Source organism: Chelonoidis abingdonii, chromosome 6 (genome assembly GCF_003597395.2).
Source record: "Chelonoidis abingdonii isolate Lonesome George chromosome 6, CheloAbing_2.0, whole genome shotgun sequence".
Classification (NCBI taxonomy): Eukaryota; Metazoa; Chordata; order Testudines; family Testudinidae; genus Chelonoidis; species Chelonoidis abingdonii.
Window position 1 is genome coordinate 40823661 of NC_133774.1, and position 17962 is coordinate 40841622.

General features: G+C 43.8%; 1 protein-coding gene across 5 annotated transcripts in view; it reads left to right on the forward strand.

Moving 5' to 3' along the window:
- The first annotated feature begins 1337 nt into the window (after positions 1–1337).
- KIF2A (kinesin family member 2A) overlaps positions 1338–17962 on the forward strand; it is an 87274-nt gene continuing 70649 nt past the window's right edge. For 3 of the 5 annotated variants that reach the window (XM_032801171.2, XM_032801174.2, XM_032801173.2), the window contains exon 1: positions 1338–1557. In XM_032801171.2, the coding sequence (XP_032657062.1) occupies positions 1494–1557 (64 nt within the window). In that variant the 5' untranslated portion in view covers positions 1338–1493. The remainder of the gene's footprint in view (positions 1558–17962) is intronic. The other 2 variants (XM_032801175.2, XM_032801170.2) reach the window with 2 other exon arrangements.

The window sequence follows — 17962 nt, forward strand, 5'->3', positions numbered from 1 at the left end:
GAGTTAAATCTGAGGAGTGGATTGCTAATGGCTTGGCTGTGTCAGAATGGGGGGAGGCTGTCAAAGTTTAAGTGAGGCAAATAAAACTGAGGTGCTGATGTTTAACAGTGATTTTGTTGGGGTGATAGAGAGGAGCTAAAAGTGAGATGCAGATTTTTAATGGACTGGCTTTACTGGAGAGGAAGTGATTGTCTCTCTGTGCTGGGGGGAGGAGGAGGGAGGAAGAGTGCCAATTTTTACTGAGATACTTTGCTCCAGTGGGGGACATCATGGAGGTGGGGTGGAGGAGGAATAATTGTGAATACCAATTTTAAACAGGGGACTTTGGCATGGTCTGGAGATGTCCAGAGGGATAAACTTATGGTACAGTTTTTAACAGGGTGACTCACTTGAAGCAGGGAAGTCATCATGAGAAAAGGATGACTATGAAGTGTTTTTAATAGGGTTGTTTTAACAGGTTAGGGGAGTCATTTGTGAGCTGAAGCTAGTAGGATGTACATTGTTAACAAAATGGCTTTGGCCTGGCTGGAGGCATTCCTGGCAGCTGGGAATAAATCAACCTGAGGTAGTGCATTTGATAAGGAGACGGTTTTGCTCAGCACCAGAGATGTTGTCACAAGAGATGATAAAGCAGGGTTTTAATACAGCAGCTTTGCCCAGTGTGGCTGAGTCATATGTGGGTACAGATGAGGTGGCGACTTTGTGAAGCTGGGGACAGGAGGAGGTGGAGGCATAAATCCAGGGCATAGGTTTTCTCACAGGGGCCTTACCTGAGGTGAAGATAAACCTGAGCTGGGGTTTTAACAGGAGGGACTTGAGCTGCTGATAGTGAATTACTGCGAGAGGCAGGTTTTGAACAGGGGAATGCCGAGCTGGGGGAGGAAAAGGATAAGAGCAAAGTGCTGGTTATAACGGGCTGCCTTTACCGCCATGGTCGGGGTGTCACCACGGGATGGGATGGGAGGGTTGATCGGTGCGAGGCGCAGTTTTTAACAGAGGGGCTGTGGGATCAGCGCGGGAGGCGAGTTAGCACAGGACGGCGGTACCTGGGGTGGAGGGGCGCGACCCGCGTGAGCTCAGCCAGGGCAGCAGTCACGCGAGGAGGAATCACAGCGGCAGGGCGGGTACCGTAGGCAGGGCCATGGCGAGCTCACCACCACATCCCCACGAGCGCTCCCGGGCAGAGCTCCCGAGGGGCAGGGAAGGCGGCGAGGCTCTGCCAGGCCACCGGGCCGAGCGCCCTCTCCTGCCAGGGGAGAAGGTGGCAGGCTGAGGCCAAGCCGGAGCTTCCACCTTCCCCTCCCACCGCTTAAGCCGGTCCCGCCGAGTGACGCCTCCATGAAGTGCGCAGGCGCAGCGGCTCCCAGCGCCTGTTGTATCCGGCCGGCGCCTTTTCTCCCCTCCCCCGGAGCCGCTTGCCGCTGCCCTGCGCCCTCCCCGCCCCCTGCGCGTCCGGCCGGCAGCGCTTCGGACCCCGGCTGCCCCATGAAGCGATGGCAGCGGCCAACTTCGGCAAGATCCAGATCGGGATCTACGTGGAGATCAAGCGCAGCGATGGTGAGCGAAGGGGAGGAGGCTGAGCGGCCGCAACCCCCGGCCCCCGCCACCTCCCCCGCGAGGCAGGGGGCTGCGCGCGGGGCTCATTGTGCGCGCGAGGCCCAGGGAGGGGCCGGGCCTGCTGTTTGCTGCTGTTGTTAGGGAACGTTGCTGTCGTTTCCCGGGTGCGTTGTGGGGGAGGAGGGGCGGCAGGAGGACACGGGTGGCAGCCACCGTCGTTGGAGACCGGGAGGCTGCTGCAATGCTGGGAGGAGGGGAGGGGCTGGTAAGGGGAGATGGTCTGGCTGGGGGAGGGGGTGTGGCTGAGGAAGAGGGGGGATATGGGTTGATTGGGAGTGGGGAAGGGAAGGCAAAAATGAAAATGTGCAGGTCTGTCTGGGGTGAGGCGGTGGATAACTGGGGGGGAGGGGAGACGATCTGGTTTGGGGTGAAGACCCAAAGAGGGAAGTTTAGGCGGGGGGAGGTTGAGAGATGAGCTGGGGGGAAGGAGCAGAAGGGGTGAGGAAGGGTATTGTCATGTACGGCAATAACTTCTCAGTCACAGTGAAACACAAGCTGTGATTAGCTGTACTTACAGTGTACGCGATGTACAGCGCCAGAGAGATGGATTGGGACACTCCCTCCTCCATCATCGTTTAACAAAAACCCTGGTGCTCTTTTGGCCTTTCTGTACCTCTTTGTAATATAAATACACTGCTCTGTATTTAGACCTCTCTGTTGCTGATCCAGTGTTTCCTTTCCTGCCTGCTCAGTAGCATGTGCAGTGGTTTCTGGACATACACATGAAGTTAGGAGATGAGTGACTGGGTTTGGGGGTGATATCCCTTGTGTGATGGGTATTTTGTCTGGATGGAAGCTTATGGGCAGAGGCTGGATGGGGATTTTGGTTGCTGAATCAGTGGGCAGGCCTCTCATACCTCAGCTTTGTAATTTGAATGAAGATACGTCAGCACATCCCCAAAACCAGTGGAGAACGGAAACCTCGTGGGGTGGGGTCATGTTGGGATTGTCTCTGGAAAGTCAGTTTATTCTCGAGCAGTGTGAATGTTCAGAACTATTCTGGGGAAGTTCAGGTGTTTGTGCAGCAGCTGAGAAAAACCTGGAGATCCAGGGTGCTGAAACTAGAGTATGGCTAGAGCATGAGGCAGCATACAAACTGCATGAGGATGTGCTGTTAACTACCTTCCCTTCCCAGTCTCTAGACTGAATGTTCTTAAACACTGCTTTTTTGTTATGTCATGAAGACTGCCATCACTCATTATACATAACATCTCAGTTTGTGAATAACGACTTGTGTGTAACACAAAGAACCGGATAGGCTTTTCATTGATTGTGTGTTGACCTGCTGCAGATTTCTTTATAGATACTGTTTTATTTTTTTTATGCCTCGTTGTGCTTGTCAGATTTCACTGAGAGTTCTGTGAGCTTTCAGTAGTTATAACTGGGGATTGTGTGTCTTGCTTACATTTGAAAAAACTTGCCTCATACAATAATTGTTTTCCTGACTACTTCTAGTCACTTTTGACACCAGAAATGAGAACACTTAAGTCTTGTATATAATACCCAAATTATTAATTAGTTTAAGTGATGCAGCAAAATAAAAGTATTTGATTTCCGTAAAATATTTTGGGTATTTCTTCATATACACAGAAAAAATGTGGGTCATCTGCACCTGGGTTAGCCCAACAGGGTGTGAGCAGCCATGCTGTGACTCTATACCCAGATTATGTGTCCTCACTGGTGCTGCACAGCCTTGTGTGCCACTAGAACTTCTGGGGCATATCTCATTTTCTCATAAATTAGGGAAAAACTTTCCTTCTGGGCACATGTGGGAACTGTGAGAAGGCACTAGAGGACTGTCAGCATTGGAGTGATTTGACCTATGTCTCACTGCAAAAGGAGCAGATTAGCAGCCTGAGTGAAAGGTTAGGGCAGAGGTGGGCAAACTACAGCCTGGGGGCCACATCCGGCCTGCAGGGCCATCCTGCCTGGCCCCTGAGCTCCCAGCCGTGGAGGCTAGCTCCCACCCCCTCCACCTCAGCTCTCCCTGCCACCAGAGCTCTGGCCTGCCGCTCCTGCCAGGCAGCACAGGTGGCATGGCTGGCTCCAGCCAGGCGGTGGGGCTGCGAGCTCCAGCTGCTCTGAGCAGCATGGTAAGGGGGGGTTGGATAAGGGGCAGGAGGTCCCGGGGGCAGTCAGGGGACAGGGAGCAGGGGGGATTGGATAGGGGGTGTGTCCTGGGGGGCAGTTAGGGGCAGGGTGTGGATAGGGGTTGGGGTACTCAGGGGACAGGGAGCAGGGGGGGTTGGATAGGTGGTGGGGTACCAGGGGGAGGTTAGGGGCTGGGGTCCCGGGGAGGGCAGTCAGGGGACAAGAAGCAGGAGGGATTGGATGGGTCGGCGGTTTGAGGAGGGCAGTCGGGGTGGGAAGGGTTGGATAAGGGGTGGGGGCCAGGCAGTTTGGAGAGGCACAGCCTTCTCTACCCAGCCGTCCATACAATTTCGCAACACAGATGTGGCCCTCAGGCCAAATAGTTTGCCTGCCCCTGGGTTCTGGCAACACTCAGGTAAGAGTCCAGGCTAACTCCCGAGTGAACACAGACCCTTTCTAAAACAAAACATTAATTTGAGTGACAAGTATGATCTCTAAAAATCAAGTAGCTGTTTATCTATGTTTGTTTACCAGAATATTCTTTAGCATCAGACAACAAAGTTTTGATCAGTTTCTAAAGTGACACCAAAGGGTAGGCAGAGTCTCCAGTTCGTGCGCCAGTTATTTTAAATGCTTCTCTGTACAGAACTGCATTGAAATTGTAACACTTTAAGCCCCCCCCTTAAAAAAAAAAAGTCCATAATTTTATAATTATTGTAAGGAATAGCAACTTTCTATAAAATACTTTGATTTTGATTCTTGTACAGCTCTGGACGGTCTTACATATACAAACAAAAAATAAGTATAATGATGGAATAATGCGCTTGAGAGCAAGGGCATCAGAAAACTCCAGTAAGATGAATTATTGTGTTTTTCATTGTGATTAGGATTTAAATTTCCAACCGTGGTCTCCTGTATAATGCAAATGGAAAATAAATATAATAGAAATAAAATATATTATTAGAATCAGTAGCGAAAATATCATGACAGCTTTTGGATGAAACTCAATATTTCCAAGAAGAGATGTTATACTAGCTTTCGCAGGGAAATGTTGGTTTCTTCAGATAAGCATTGGTACAAATGCTATCTTGATATCTTGAATTTTAGTTGTAGAGAATAACTAGTTCCCTTCATTTAGAATGGAACAGCAGTAACCAGCCAACTAATTCAGTTACTTAAAAAGCATCTATTATATTTAAATTTAATGTTCATGTTTCAAAATAATGCCCATGTAGCTGGGAAGGAGCATCTGTTAACCCCATTTACAAGTAACAGCTCTGTTTGGAAGCAAAACCTCAATCACATGAATAACTTAACATAGTTTGAATTTTATGTGCCATATCTGCACAATTTGAACAACATTCCCATTACCTCCTAGCCCTATGGACTAAACCTGCTCACCAGACTAAAATATATCAGTGCCACAGGCTGTGCCCATGTTTCCTGGTCTCCAGCATGTACCATGTTGCTGGGGTCCAAACATTGCTATTTGCTGCTTGAGTAATACACCTGAGTGATAGCTGTCCACCGCTAAAATAAATATATACAAACTACACCAAATCAATTAATGCTGCTTCCATTTCACTCACGTAATAATACAGCTAATGATGCCCACTCTCAGTAAATCACTTTATGCTAACTCTTCTCCATAATAAATCTTCTTATGTTGGCTTTCGTTCTACAAATACAATCTTTTGGTGAGATAGGCAAAGCTTACCCCATGCCCTGCATCCCTTTGCTGGGGTGGCTGGAATGCCTTTCTTCTTCCCACAGTGCTCCCTGCCCAGTCCAACCCACAGAGTAGCAGCTTCTTCACCCCACTTTTTTCCCTCGTTGCCCAAATAGTACTAGAGCTGTGTCTCTGCAGGCTTGGAATAGTATGGGAAAGAACACTGAAATTATTATACTATTATAATACCAGTGTACAAATTGGTGTTTTCCATCCACGTGAAATACTCTGTTCAGTGCTGCTCATTACCTCAAAAATGATTTAGTAGAAATAGAGAGGTCTCACAGGTGGGTGGGAAGAATGAATAAAAGCATAGAAAAACTTTAATATGAAGAGAATGTAAAGACTGGGAATGTTTACCTTAGGGGATGAATAAGAGATGACACAATAATGAGCTGGCTGAGGAGCGTGCTGCACCTTTAATGGTGATTTTCAATAAGTCTTGGGGCACTAGGGAAGTTTGAGAATACTGGAAGACAACTAATGTTGTGCCAGTTTATAAAAAAGGGTAAACGGGTTGACCCGATAATTGTAGGCCCATCAACCTGACATTGATCCCAGGCAAGCTAATGGAGTGGCTGATGCAAGACTAGATTAATGAATATTAAAGGCGGGTAATGTAATCAATACAAATTAACATGGGTTTATGGAAAATAGAGCCTGTCAAACTATGATATTACAAGTTTGATAAAGGTAATAGTGTTGACATGATATACTGAGACTTGTGTAAGGTATTTGACTTGGTACTGCACAACATTTTGCTTAAAAAACTAGAACAATATTAAAATTAACACAGCGCACGTTAAATAGATAGGTGTCAAAATGTAACTGTAAACAGGAAATTGTCATTGAGTGGGTGTGTTTCCAGCAGGGTCCTGCATGCATCACTTCTTAGCCCTACGCTGTTTAACATTTTTATTCATGACTGGAAGAAAACAAAAAATCCTCACTAATAATGTTTGCAGATGACCCAAAAATTGGGGAGTGGTAAATAATGAAGAGGACTTATTCAGAGTGATCTGGATCACTTGGTAAACTGGGCACAATTTAACAATATGTGTTTGAATATGGCTAAATGTATACATCTAGGAACCAAGAATGTAGGCCATAATTACAGGATGGGGAATTCTGTCCTCAGAAGCAGTGACTTTGGAAACAGATCTAGGTGTCATGATGGATAAGCAGCTGAATTTTAGCTCCCAGTCTGAAGTTGTCACCAAAACGTCAGGGGATGGATCATTTGATGATTACTTGTTCTGCTCATTCCCTCTGGGGCACCTGGCATTGGCTACTGTCGGAAGACAGGATACTGGGCTAGATGGACTTTTAGTCTGACCCACTATGGCCGTTCTTATGTTCTTAAGAGCTAATGTGATCCTAGGATGTGTAAACAGGGAAATCTCAGGGAGGAGCAGAGGTATTATTTTTCCTATGTATTTGGCACTGGTGTTCCTTCTGCTGGAATACCGTGTCCCATTATGATGCCCACAGATCAAGAAGGATGATAAATTGCAGAGGGTTCAGAGAAGAGTCATGAAAATATCTGAAGGATTAGAAAATTTGCCTTATATTGATAGATTGTGATCTTTAAGTCTATTTAGCTTAACAAAGAGAAGGCCAAGGGCTGAACTGGTTACTCTGTAAATATCTACATGGGGAACAAATATTTGATAATAGGCTCCAGAGCCATCCCTAAGGAGGGTGCGGGGCCCAGGGCATAAGCACTGAGTTTCTAATTGGCTGGAGGATCCACCCAGGTCCTGCCTGCCTCTTCCTGCCCCTCCCAGTTCCGCCCCCTCCCCCGAATGCACTGCACTCTCACTTCTCTCCCTTTCTTCCCCAGTGCCTCCTGATGCTGCGAAGCATCTGATCCATGGCAGGTGGGAAGCACTGAGAGGGAGGGAGAGGTGCTGATTGGCGGGGCCTGCTGGCAGGCAGGAGGTAATGTGAGGAGGGGGAGGCTCTGGTAGGGGTCTTCTTGCCCCACCTCCCCTGGCCCACCTGCCGCTCGCCTCCCTATTCACCTCTTCACCCTGCTCTGTACCTGCCTCACCTCCCCGCCCGCCTCCTTGTGATTTTATTGAAGTATGGGGACTCCCAAAGTGCAGAGCCCGGGCCGTCACCCCAATTTGTTGTACCCAAAGGATAGCTCTTATGGGCTCTTTAATCTAGCAGAGAAAGTACAATATGATACAATGGTTTGAAGTTGAAATTAGACAACTTCAGACAGGAAATAAGGCATAATTTTTTTTACAGTGAGGGTAATTCATGATTGGAGCAAATTGCCAAGAGTTGTTGTGAAGTCTCTATCACTCACTATTTTAAAATCAAGACTGGATTTTTTTCTAACATATTTTCTAGGAATTATTTTGGGGAAGTTCTCTGGCCTGTGTTATACAGGAGGTTAAACTAGATGATAATGGTCCCTTCTGGCCTTGGAATCGATGAATGATATGGAGAAGATGGATCAAGCGCTTCTATTCACCTTTTTTCATAATATAAGAACAAGAGGACTTTCCATGATATCAAAAGATGGCTAATTTAAAACAGATAAAAGAGAATAAGCAAAACACAATTAGCTTGTGGAACTCATTGCCACAAGATATCATTGAGGCAAAGAGCTTTGTAGAATTAAAAAAAACAACTGAATGTTGACATGGATAGAAGAAATATCGAGTGTTATACTAAGAATGAATAAAACACAAAAAAACCCCAAGAGTCTTGGAAGAGATATAAACCACTGGCTGCAGTACATAAGCCAGTCTTTAACTGATGGAATTTAGGAATAAACTTTCCCTGTGGGCATATTATTCTGCAACTGCCTACTGCAGGGTTTATTGTACTTTTCTCTGAAGCAGCTGATCCTGATCATTTTTAGAGACAGGGTATCGGATTAGATGGACTACGGGTCTGATTTGTGTGGCATTTCCTAGACTTATAGCGACATTACTACAGTTGTTAACCTTAAAAATATTACCTGAGAGTAATCTTTGTAACAATAAGTGCTGTAAACTTAATTTTTTAAAATAAAACCTTAGATTTTGCAGAATTTTGATATTGCTCCTCCTTGGAAGAGCGCTCCTGGCCTCAATTTGTCAAGATCTCCTGTATCATATTCATATGTGCAACTTCTACTAATATCATTGGGAATTTCATATTAAGGTTGAAAGTCCAATATGACCCTATATAATTGTGTTAAGTTTGGGTCATCCTGCTGTTTTGCAGACCCTCGTGGCTAACTTGAAGTAAGAGCACACTTTCACTCTCCTCTTTGATGACAGGTATGTTTTGTGATTGAGGCCATGTCTATGCTTTGGGCACTAGAGTGGTGCAGCTGTAGCTAGCTGTGCCTCTATAGAGCCGTAGTGTAGATGCTTCCTACAACAATGGAAGGGGTTGTTCTGTTTCTGTAGTTAATCTGCCCCTCTGAGTGGCGGTAGCTAGATCAATGGAAGAATGCTACCATTGATCTAGCTATGTCTACACTAGGGATTAGGAACATTTAACTGGGTAGTCAGGGGTGGGAAAAATTCACATCCCTGAGTATTGTAGTTTAGGTTGGTCAAATTTTTAAATGTGGACCAGGCCTGATTGGTTTTAAGACTGCTCAAATCTGCTAACAAATAACGTGACTCAGATACTTTATCCCTGGGTAATTCATGCTGACACAATGTATCTTTGTTTTCCAGTTAGTGGCTAGACCACATAAAGAGCTTTGGGTCTGCCACTGCATCTGAGCTAATGGACATGACTCTTCAGTTTGAGTAGTAAAGGTTCATGTTCTTAGATTCAGCCATTCTGGGTTCAGTCCCTGCAGACGACATGACAAAGAGTGTTGTTACTTGTTTGTGGCATATCGTGTAATTCAAACTTTAAAAACCATTAGTTTTTTACTGTGCTGTACATTGGCTTTAAAATTAAAGATGTAACTTGCAGCCTTTCCTGGTATTTATGCTGCTTTTCTACACTGTTTGATTATAGATAACTCTTGAAAGTCAAAAATAGAGTTCTTCTTCCTTAGAGAAATTTTGTTTTCTTCAGTACTTCTATACCACAGGCTTGCTTAGTGTAAAGCTACTTCTAATGGTGGATTTAAAGCTCCTGTGTGATCACTGGGATTACATAATCATGGCCTCTTTCCCTTTCCAGTTCTTTTTCCCTGATAGAGAAACCCACACTGTAGCTCAGCCTGCCGAGTAGAAGATTTGGCTCACCCCCTACTCTTTACATTGGCCAGTCACTTACAAAGATTGAACTATTAGTCGGGGAGCAGCTAGAAAGCTACTCCCCGGATCCCCAGCAACTGGCTGGAGAGCTGATCTGAAGCTTCCCTTCAGAAAATTAAGATCTTCCCTTTTCATATTATGGAGTTGGTGTGGCTGCAGAAGCACCAAGTCCTCCTCTGAAGCACTTCTTTCCCTAGTTGCTGAGATAAATGCTACTTAAAGCATGTCAGCGGATGAGTAGAGTAAGAAAAATACTGGAGGGAAAAGGATACAGGTGTTTGGGGAAAGAGAAGATACACATACAAAGAGGTGGCTTGTGGGTGAAATTAAATCCGTTTAGCTCTTACCATGTCTTTCATTTTGAAAGAATGTTTTTATATTTCTGTACCATAAAATTTGACTAAAAATGAATAGCAGCCTTGAACTGTTGGGTCATTGTTTTTGTAGGTTTTTAAATGAATATTTTATTGTTGCCATTTCATCCACTGGGATTTGAAGGATAAGGATATACAGAACTAGAACGAAAAAGGGCTTGGAGCAATTAAAATATGAAGAATGATTAAGATGATTTAATATGTGTAGCTTGGGATGGAGAGTGAAAGAATAAGAGGTGACATACATTTACAAATATCTGAAGGGTGTCAACATCAAGGAGGAAAAGACTGTTAAGGTTGGTGTGGCAAGACTAATGAGTAGACATATAAAATTGCACAAAGGAAAAAATAGACTAGGTTACAAGCGAAAAGCTGCTAAAATGTGGGCCCTGTCTTTGGGTTTGTGAGCCCTTAATTTTAAAGTATCCGAATAGGTTGACAGTGGCCCTGTAGGCACAAATATTACAAAAAAGGGGCTTATTACTTCTCCTAGCAAGTTTATGATTTAAATGTTTAGTCACAGAGGAAGACTATGCAAAAGTGGCAAGAAGGTTTAGAGTATACATCAGTAATACAAGGTTAAAAACACTTCCAGAGATTTTGAAACTATCCCAGAAGCAAGTATTACAAACCCAGGAAATTGAGTTAAGATTACATTTAAAAGAAACCCTATCATGTTCAGCCATTTTTGCTTGGATGCGATAGCAACAATTTTGGAAAAGGATAGATAGTTCATGGAATTCATTATATAGAAGAATATGTTTGGCTTTAGGTGAAGGAGCATCTTCCAGTTATGAACAATAATGGCAAAAGAGGACCATTCTAAAAGGCTACACTCGAAAAAGATTCTAAACATAAGATTAGATTTCAGTAAGTGTTAATTTTGTTGGAGGTTTGAAGGTCTGAGCTCTTTCATGTACAAAACCTAGTCTAAGGGTATGTCTGCACTGGCAGGGTTATAGCTCCGCTCAGAGAGTGCTGAAGGGAAACCGCTGTTGTGTGTTCATACTGTCAAGATGCCTGCACAATAGCGTGTTCACATTTGCGGCACTTGCAGTGGTATTCAGAGTGGTGCACTCTAGGCAGCTATACCACAGTGCATCTCTTCTGCTGCTGCTGCTAAGAGTTATGGGAAGGCGGAGGGGCACGGGGCAACCTTGGTCCTGTTCCAATGCCCCGTGGTGCATTGCTTCACATCCCGTCAATCCCTGTGCTTCTGTCCGCTCTTGGTGTCATCTTTCAATGGTTTGTGTACTGTGCTCTCTTCCTCTTCGGTCTGCAGGAATGGATCCCAAACTGTTGACCAGTACTTCTTGCTCGGACTAACATGTCACAAGTGGCAGTGGAGATATTCCTTAAAATACAAAGACCAGAGAAGTATGACATTGATCTTGCCACATGTACTAGCTACAACATGAGATTGCTTGTGGTATTTATGGAGGTGCTGATGACAGTGGAATGCCGCTTTTGAGGTTTGGAAACAAGCACTGAGTGGTGGGATCACATTGTCATGCATGTCTGGGATGACGAGCGGTGGCTGCAGAACTTTTGGATGAGGAAAGCCACATTTATGGCACTGTGTGATGAGCTTGCCCCAGACCTGCGGGGCAAGGACATTGGAATGAGAGCTGCCCTGCCATTGGAGAAGCGTGTGGTGATTGTACTGTGAAAATTGGCTATTCCAGCCTGCTACTGATCGGTTGCTAACAAGTTTGGAGTGGGGAAAGTCGATGGTTGGACTCGTGTTGACGGAACTGTGCAGGAGCATTAATTGCATCCTGCTTCGAAAGACCGTAACTCTGGGCAACGTGCATGACATTGTGGATGGCTTTGTACAAATGGGCTTTCCTAATTGTGGAGGGGCGATAGATGGCATGCATATTCCAATTCTGGCACCAGACTACCTAGCCACCGAGTACATTAATTGGAAGGGGCATTTCTCAATGGTTCTCCAAGTGCTTGTGGATCACCATGGGCGTTTCACAGATATTAACACAGGCTGGTCCAGAAAGGTGCGTGACGCCTGCATCTTTCGGAACACTGACCTGTTCAGGAAGCTGCAAGCAGGGACTTTCTTCCTGGACCAGAAGATCACTGTAGGGGAAGTTGAAATACCCATTGTGATCCTGGGACACCCCTCCTACCCCTTAATACCATGACTTATGAAGTTATCCATGGGACACCTTGACAGTAGCAGGGAGCGGTTCAACAGGCTGAGCAAGTGCAGAATGACTGTTGAGTGCGCTTGGGCTGTTTAAAGCTGGTTGTGATTGGTGCAGACAATGCAATATAAAGGGTTAAGATAATTGTCTGTTGCTTTGCAGGGTTCTGTTTGCTTTCAATTAATAGAATAAAGATTGCTTTCAAACCAACACAATTCTTTTATTAAAAAATAACTGGAGAAGAGAGTCAAACAAAAAAAACCCACTAGCACTGAGGGGGAAGGGAAGGTTCCAGAAGAAGGTGGGGTCCTAGAGTGGTTCAAGATTTGTGTATGTCCAGGGATTATATCTATCCTTCTTCTTTTGGAGTACAGTGCGGTGGGTACTGTACTTCAGCAGGGCTAAACTGCAGAGAGATGGGTCTTGAGGGTAGTGGGTGTCCGCAGGGCTGGACTGTGACGGGGGAGGAGTGGTATGCAGCTGGTACAGACTGGAACCAAGAGATTGATCAGAGTCTGGTGGTGGTGTCTGCGGGTTGCATGGGAAAGAGTTTTGCGAGGGCGGGTGTGGAGTTGCTTGGTTTGCAGTGTTAGTATTGCCTGGAGCATGTCCTCTTGGCGCTCCATAATATTTAAGAGCTGCTTCGTGACTTCATTCTGGCGTGCCGCATTCTTTCGGTCCCTCTTCTTGCTGTCCCGCCACTCCTTAAGTTCTTGTTTCTTGGCAGCAGAGTGCATTGTAATGTCACGCAGAAAATTCTCCTTAGTTCTTTGTGGCCAGCACATCCCTCAGCTCGCGCCGCTTCCCACAGACCCCATTGACCTGGAGCAGCGAACATCGGTCAGTTGGAGCCGTGACTGGCCAAACCTGCAGAAGCAGCAAGTAAACAAACTGGCCTGGACTGCCAGGGTGCTTACCTTGGTGAGGGGTGTGCCAGAGGTTGCCAACCCCTGTTCTAGTAGCTGAAATGGAAGATCCAGATTTCTACTCAAATCTGTTGTGTCAAAATGATAAACTTGTGGAAGTGTCATTTGAAGTCACTGGATAGTAGGCAATTGGATCTGTTTTAAAATGAATAAATGGAAGAAAAGATTCTCAGAGGAGTCTAGCAATCTGAAGCAGGAAAATCTCTCAGGGTTTTCAAAGAAAAGAAAATGAAAACTAAAAACTCAGACATGCATCAAAGGGGTATGTAACCAAAAAGCCTCTGTAAAAGAGGAAACTATGCAAACTTATGTTCTGTATGTACCAGGAAAATTTATAGATATACTTGTAAAATGAAAAGTCAGCAGAACAGTTGATTGCTTTTCTTACACTTTTAAATCTGCCCACATTTCAAACAAAACATAATTGTAGCAGAAATAGACTACAGTTCCAGGTAATCCTTATGGGGGAGGAGCACCAACGTAGCAAGCTTGAACCTAGTATGACTGGTACTCCCAAGATTGGGCTATGCTTCTTATCTACTACCTCAGCTGAAGTGTAGCATGAGTGTAAGAAATGGAGTGGAGCTTAGTCCTTTCTCTTGAGCTTTAGCTCTCCAGCTATGGCAGTTCTATACTTTGGCGTTCACCTTGGCACTTCAGTGACTGTTTTTGGATGTTACCGATGCCTCTGTCCGAGTGTGTGCTTGGTGCTCAGCCTCCATTTTGGCACCTGTGGCTCTTGTGTTGATGCTTCAGTGCCTGTCTTGGTGCTCCAGCAGCATTATTACTTAAAGTAGTTCAGCATATGTCTTGATATGCCGGTGTTCCAGAGCTTGATGCCTGTTTTGGTGCCTCAGTTCTTGTCTGTGGAATAAACTGCATGGGGCAAGTTAGGAAATGTCAGAATTGAGGATTGCTTATGCAATCTTTCACATGGAGGAAAGTAATATATGCATTATGATTGCATATAATGTAATTAGAGGCTGCCCTTTGTCCCTACAGGACTCTTCTCTCATTGAGTGCACAGCATAGATGGTGCTCAGTGATTGAGGGAGCTGTTGAATATTTATTATCCTGCTCATTGTGTGTTGTCCCTGCACCCCACAGACATTAACCACTTAATATTTACAACACCCATGTGAGGTAGGGAGGCAAAATCATTTTACAGATGGGGGAACTGAGGTCCAGATTTAAGGCCAAAATTTGCAAGTGTCTCTACTGAGTGTTTCAGTGATTGGGTGACACTTAGGGTCTGACTTTTCAGAGTTGCTGAAGATTCATAACTCTCAGTGACTTTAACTTAGTGTGACTGCTGAGCTCTTAAAGAAGATTGGGCTCCAGGAGTGTCAGATTGGATGCCAAAATATAGAAACACAGTAGAGGCCATCTGTGGAAAATTTTGGTCTTAAATGTTTTTTGCCCAGAATTGCATAAGAAATCTGTGGCAGAGCCAAGGATAGGTCCCAGTTCTTTTGCTATGTATTAAGTGCTTTAACCACAAGACCGTTTTTTCTCTTCCTGCAGACCTATGCCTTATTAGCAACACACTTTCCAATTTAAGTAGTGAATGAGGTAGTGTTTCATACGCAACAGCCTTCCCCTCTATGTAAGGTGATTAATTCACTGAGCATTATCTATCCTACACACTGAATGAGGCTGAGGTTCTGTGGAAGAAAACAATGTCGTCTTTTTAATTAAAGTCTGTATCGTAATGTGAATATGGAGGCAGAGTTAAGGTTGCATGGGCGACTATAATTCTGGTACTTCCTAACTTTGGGCTTGATTTTATAACCTCAGTATTTTCTCTTTAAACATAATTTTTAATATACTATTTCCAGAGTATTTTTCAGGAGAATTTTTTCAATGTGCAATTGCACTTTTACTGTGGAAATGAAAATTTTTCAGAGGATTATAACATGGCCAGATATGTTTAACATGAACATTATCTTGTTATAATTGACTGATTATATCAGTGCTGGCTGACTGAGGTGAGGATACCTCTTGCCTATTGACAAACTATTCCACAATTAGACCCTGTCATATTTTAAGGAATGGGAGGCACATGGATATTCCAGTGATGAGGCCTATGTAGGTACTTGTATAGATACCTAGAATAGGTAAACATCTGCTTTAGGTTTTCTTGCAACTTCCTATGAAGCATCTAGTGCGGACTACTGTCAAAGACCACTGGTCTGAACTAAAGTAACATCTCCCACATTCTTTAAGAGATAAGGTCAGAAATATTACACTAAAGTTCTTTGTTTTCTTTCACGAAAATTGCCTCCAACAATTCCCATTTTCATGCCATCTTAACCTGGAACTATTACAAACAGCTGATTTTGAGGTCACATACTAATTTTAAGTTACTTCTCACTGTCCCAGCAAGCTTAAGCCAGAAAAAGAGTGCAGCCTTTCCCCAAAAACAGAAGTTATAATGATCTACAAGGGACACTGTTTGTTTATATTTTTCTGCGTGCAATTTGAAATCCTGACTTAAAGCACTGTGCTGTGGAGAAGCCCTAGGAATATCTCTGAAACAACCACACAGCCCCAAGTAACAAATGCAAAACTAATAGAACAAGTTAATTCCAATTCCACACAAAGATTCCAGGTCTGACGATACACAACGAAACATCACATTTGCTCTCTAATCCTCCCATTACTCTGTATAAAAACTCTAGCAGGAAGGAAAGCATTGGAGCCAATCTATAAGCATCATAGGGTATATGCAGTTCTCCTGTGGGGAAAATACCTTAGCATAATGTAATTATCCTTAACAAACCATTTCGACATTTTTTTGTCCTATCATTGCTGGCTCCAGCTGATGGGTAGCTTGGATAATGCACTGAAATCTGTTAGAAAGATTCTAAAGTGTTGGTCCCATATGGGGTCATTTCCTCCAGAGTTAGAGCAGGTTCAAGGCGTTTCTTGGGTAAAAAACATCCAGTGCAGATGTGGATTAAAAAAAACTATGTACAATTTAGTGCACGCACTGACTGAATTTAGGAGTTAGTTGAGATGTTTAATTTGGCCAAAGGGTTTTTGCAATTTCTCCTTATTCCTAAACTTTCTCCTGCACTGTTTTCCAGTCTCTAAGAAATTTCTCTGAATGTTTGCACTTGCCTTACCTGCTCGCTTGTCTTCAGGCTTTCCATACTGTCTCTGGGAAATGAAGGGCGTATGACTGACTTTCTTCATTTTTACAGCTAGGGTGTCAGTAACGCACAGGGTATGTGTGTTGGAAGAATGTGGCTAAAAGCTAAGCTAACTGTATTTTAGTAATTTTAAATTCACATGACTTGTAGAATGTGTAGATATAAAAGGTGTAGCATAAGTACTCTAGTTTGTGGAAAGTAACATAGGTATCCCTTACGCTTGGCAACACAGGTTTTCTTACACGGATAATACAGGCATTCTTCTCAGTTAGACTGATATCTGTAGCAGTGTGACTTCTTGGAGAGCTGTTGTGCTTTAATGTGAATCACAATCCTGTGATTATAGGAAACAGAAATTGAAGAAGCAGCAAAGAATCCTGTGGCACCTTATAGACTAACAGACGTTTTGGAGCATGAGCTTTCTTGGGTGAATACCCACTTCGTCAAATGCAATCTCTATTCACCCACGAAAGCTCATGCTCCAAAACGTCTGTTAGTATATAAGGTGCCACAGGATTCTTTGCAGCTTTTACAGATCCAGACTAACACTACCCCTCTGAGAAATTGAAGAAACATTGAGTTTGAAATCCTAGTGCATCAGGAACAGCTGCTTCTTTTCTCCCCCCTCCCACCTTTTTGGAGTCTTCTATGTTGTAGAAAATTATTCATCTAATTATTTTTTCTATCTTTACCCTATCATATGCATTTTAATAAAAATTCTTATATTTGAGATTTTAAAATACTCTGACTCCAGAAAATGGACTATGAATCGAGGACTGATGCCTTTCAACAACTCTCTGCAGATTCATTTGGCTATTGTGCTTCAGCATTTGAAATTGAATCTCACTTTATATGCGAGACAAGGTTTATGCCAGCCTACTTCGTTTCTGGCATTTCTTAGTCTCACAGCTGCTGTATTCAGCTGTGTACTAGAAAAATATAATGGAATAGTGTTTGCAGAGAGCAAGAGGCGATTGTAAAGATATAAAACTTTCTGCTAGTTTTTTGTTGTAAAACATAAATTTTAAGTAGTACCTATTTTAATGTTACACCTTGAAGCTAGAGATAACTTTTTTGGTTTTGGTAATGTTATTTATTGAATCTTAATGTTTAATTTTTTTGCCACAAAGCAGATCATGATTGGCATGGAGTTGGAATGAGTACTGTCATCTTTTATTATGGTCTGCTGGATTCTGTTTGTGAGAAAATTCAGTCTTCTCCATTCCAGGACTAGGCTGCTTTGATCTTCTTTAATTTACTTAGACAAAGATAAAACTTCTGGCAGTTGGATGACCTAATGTGGAATAGACTCCTAGTTTAATAATGCCTTCCTGGATGGCCCACTGATTGAGTTTTGAGGACTGCTTTTCCTTCAAGACTTACAAAATATGGTTTCTTATTAAAGATGAGTTGTCATAGGACCTGCCTTCCCTCTAGTATCCCCTTGTTGTGGTCAAATGTGGCATTTCAGGCATTGCCTACCTCAGTTTCCCCTCAGCAGTGTATTTTGTCTCTCCCAAGGATTTCCATGTCTCAGTCCTCTGTCTGGGGCCACGTCTACACTACGGGATAATATGGAATTAGCTAAAATCGGTTTTATAAAACTGATATTATAAATTCGATTTCATGCGGCCACACTAGGCACAGTAATTCGGCATTGTGCGTCCATGGTCCGAGGCTAA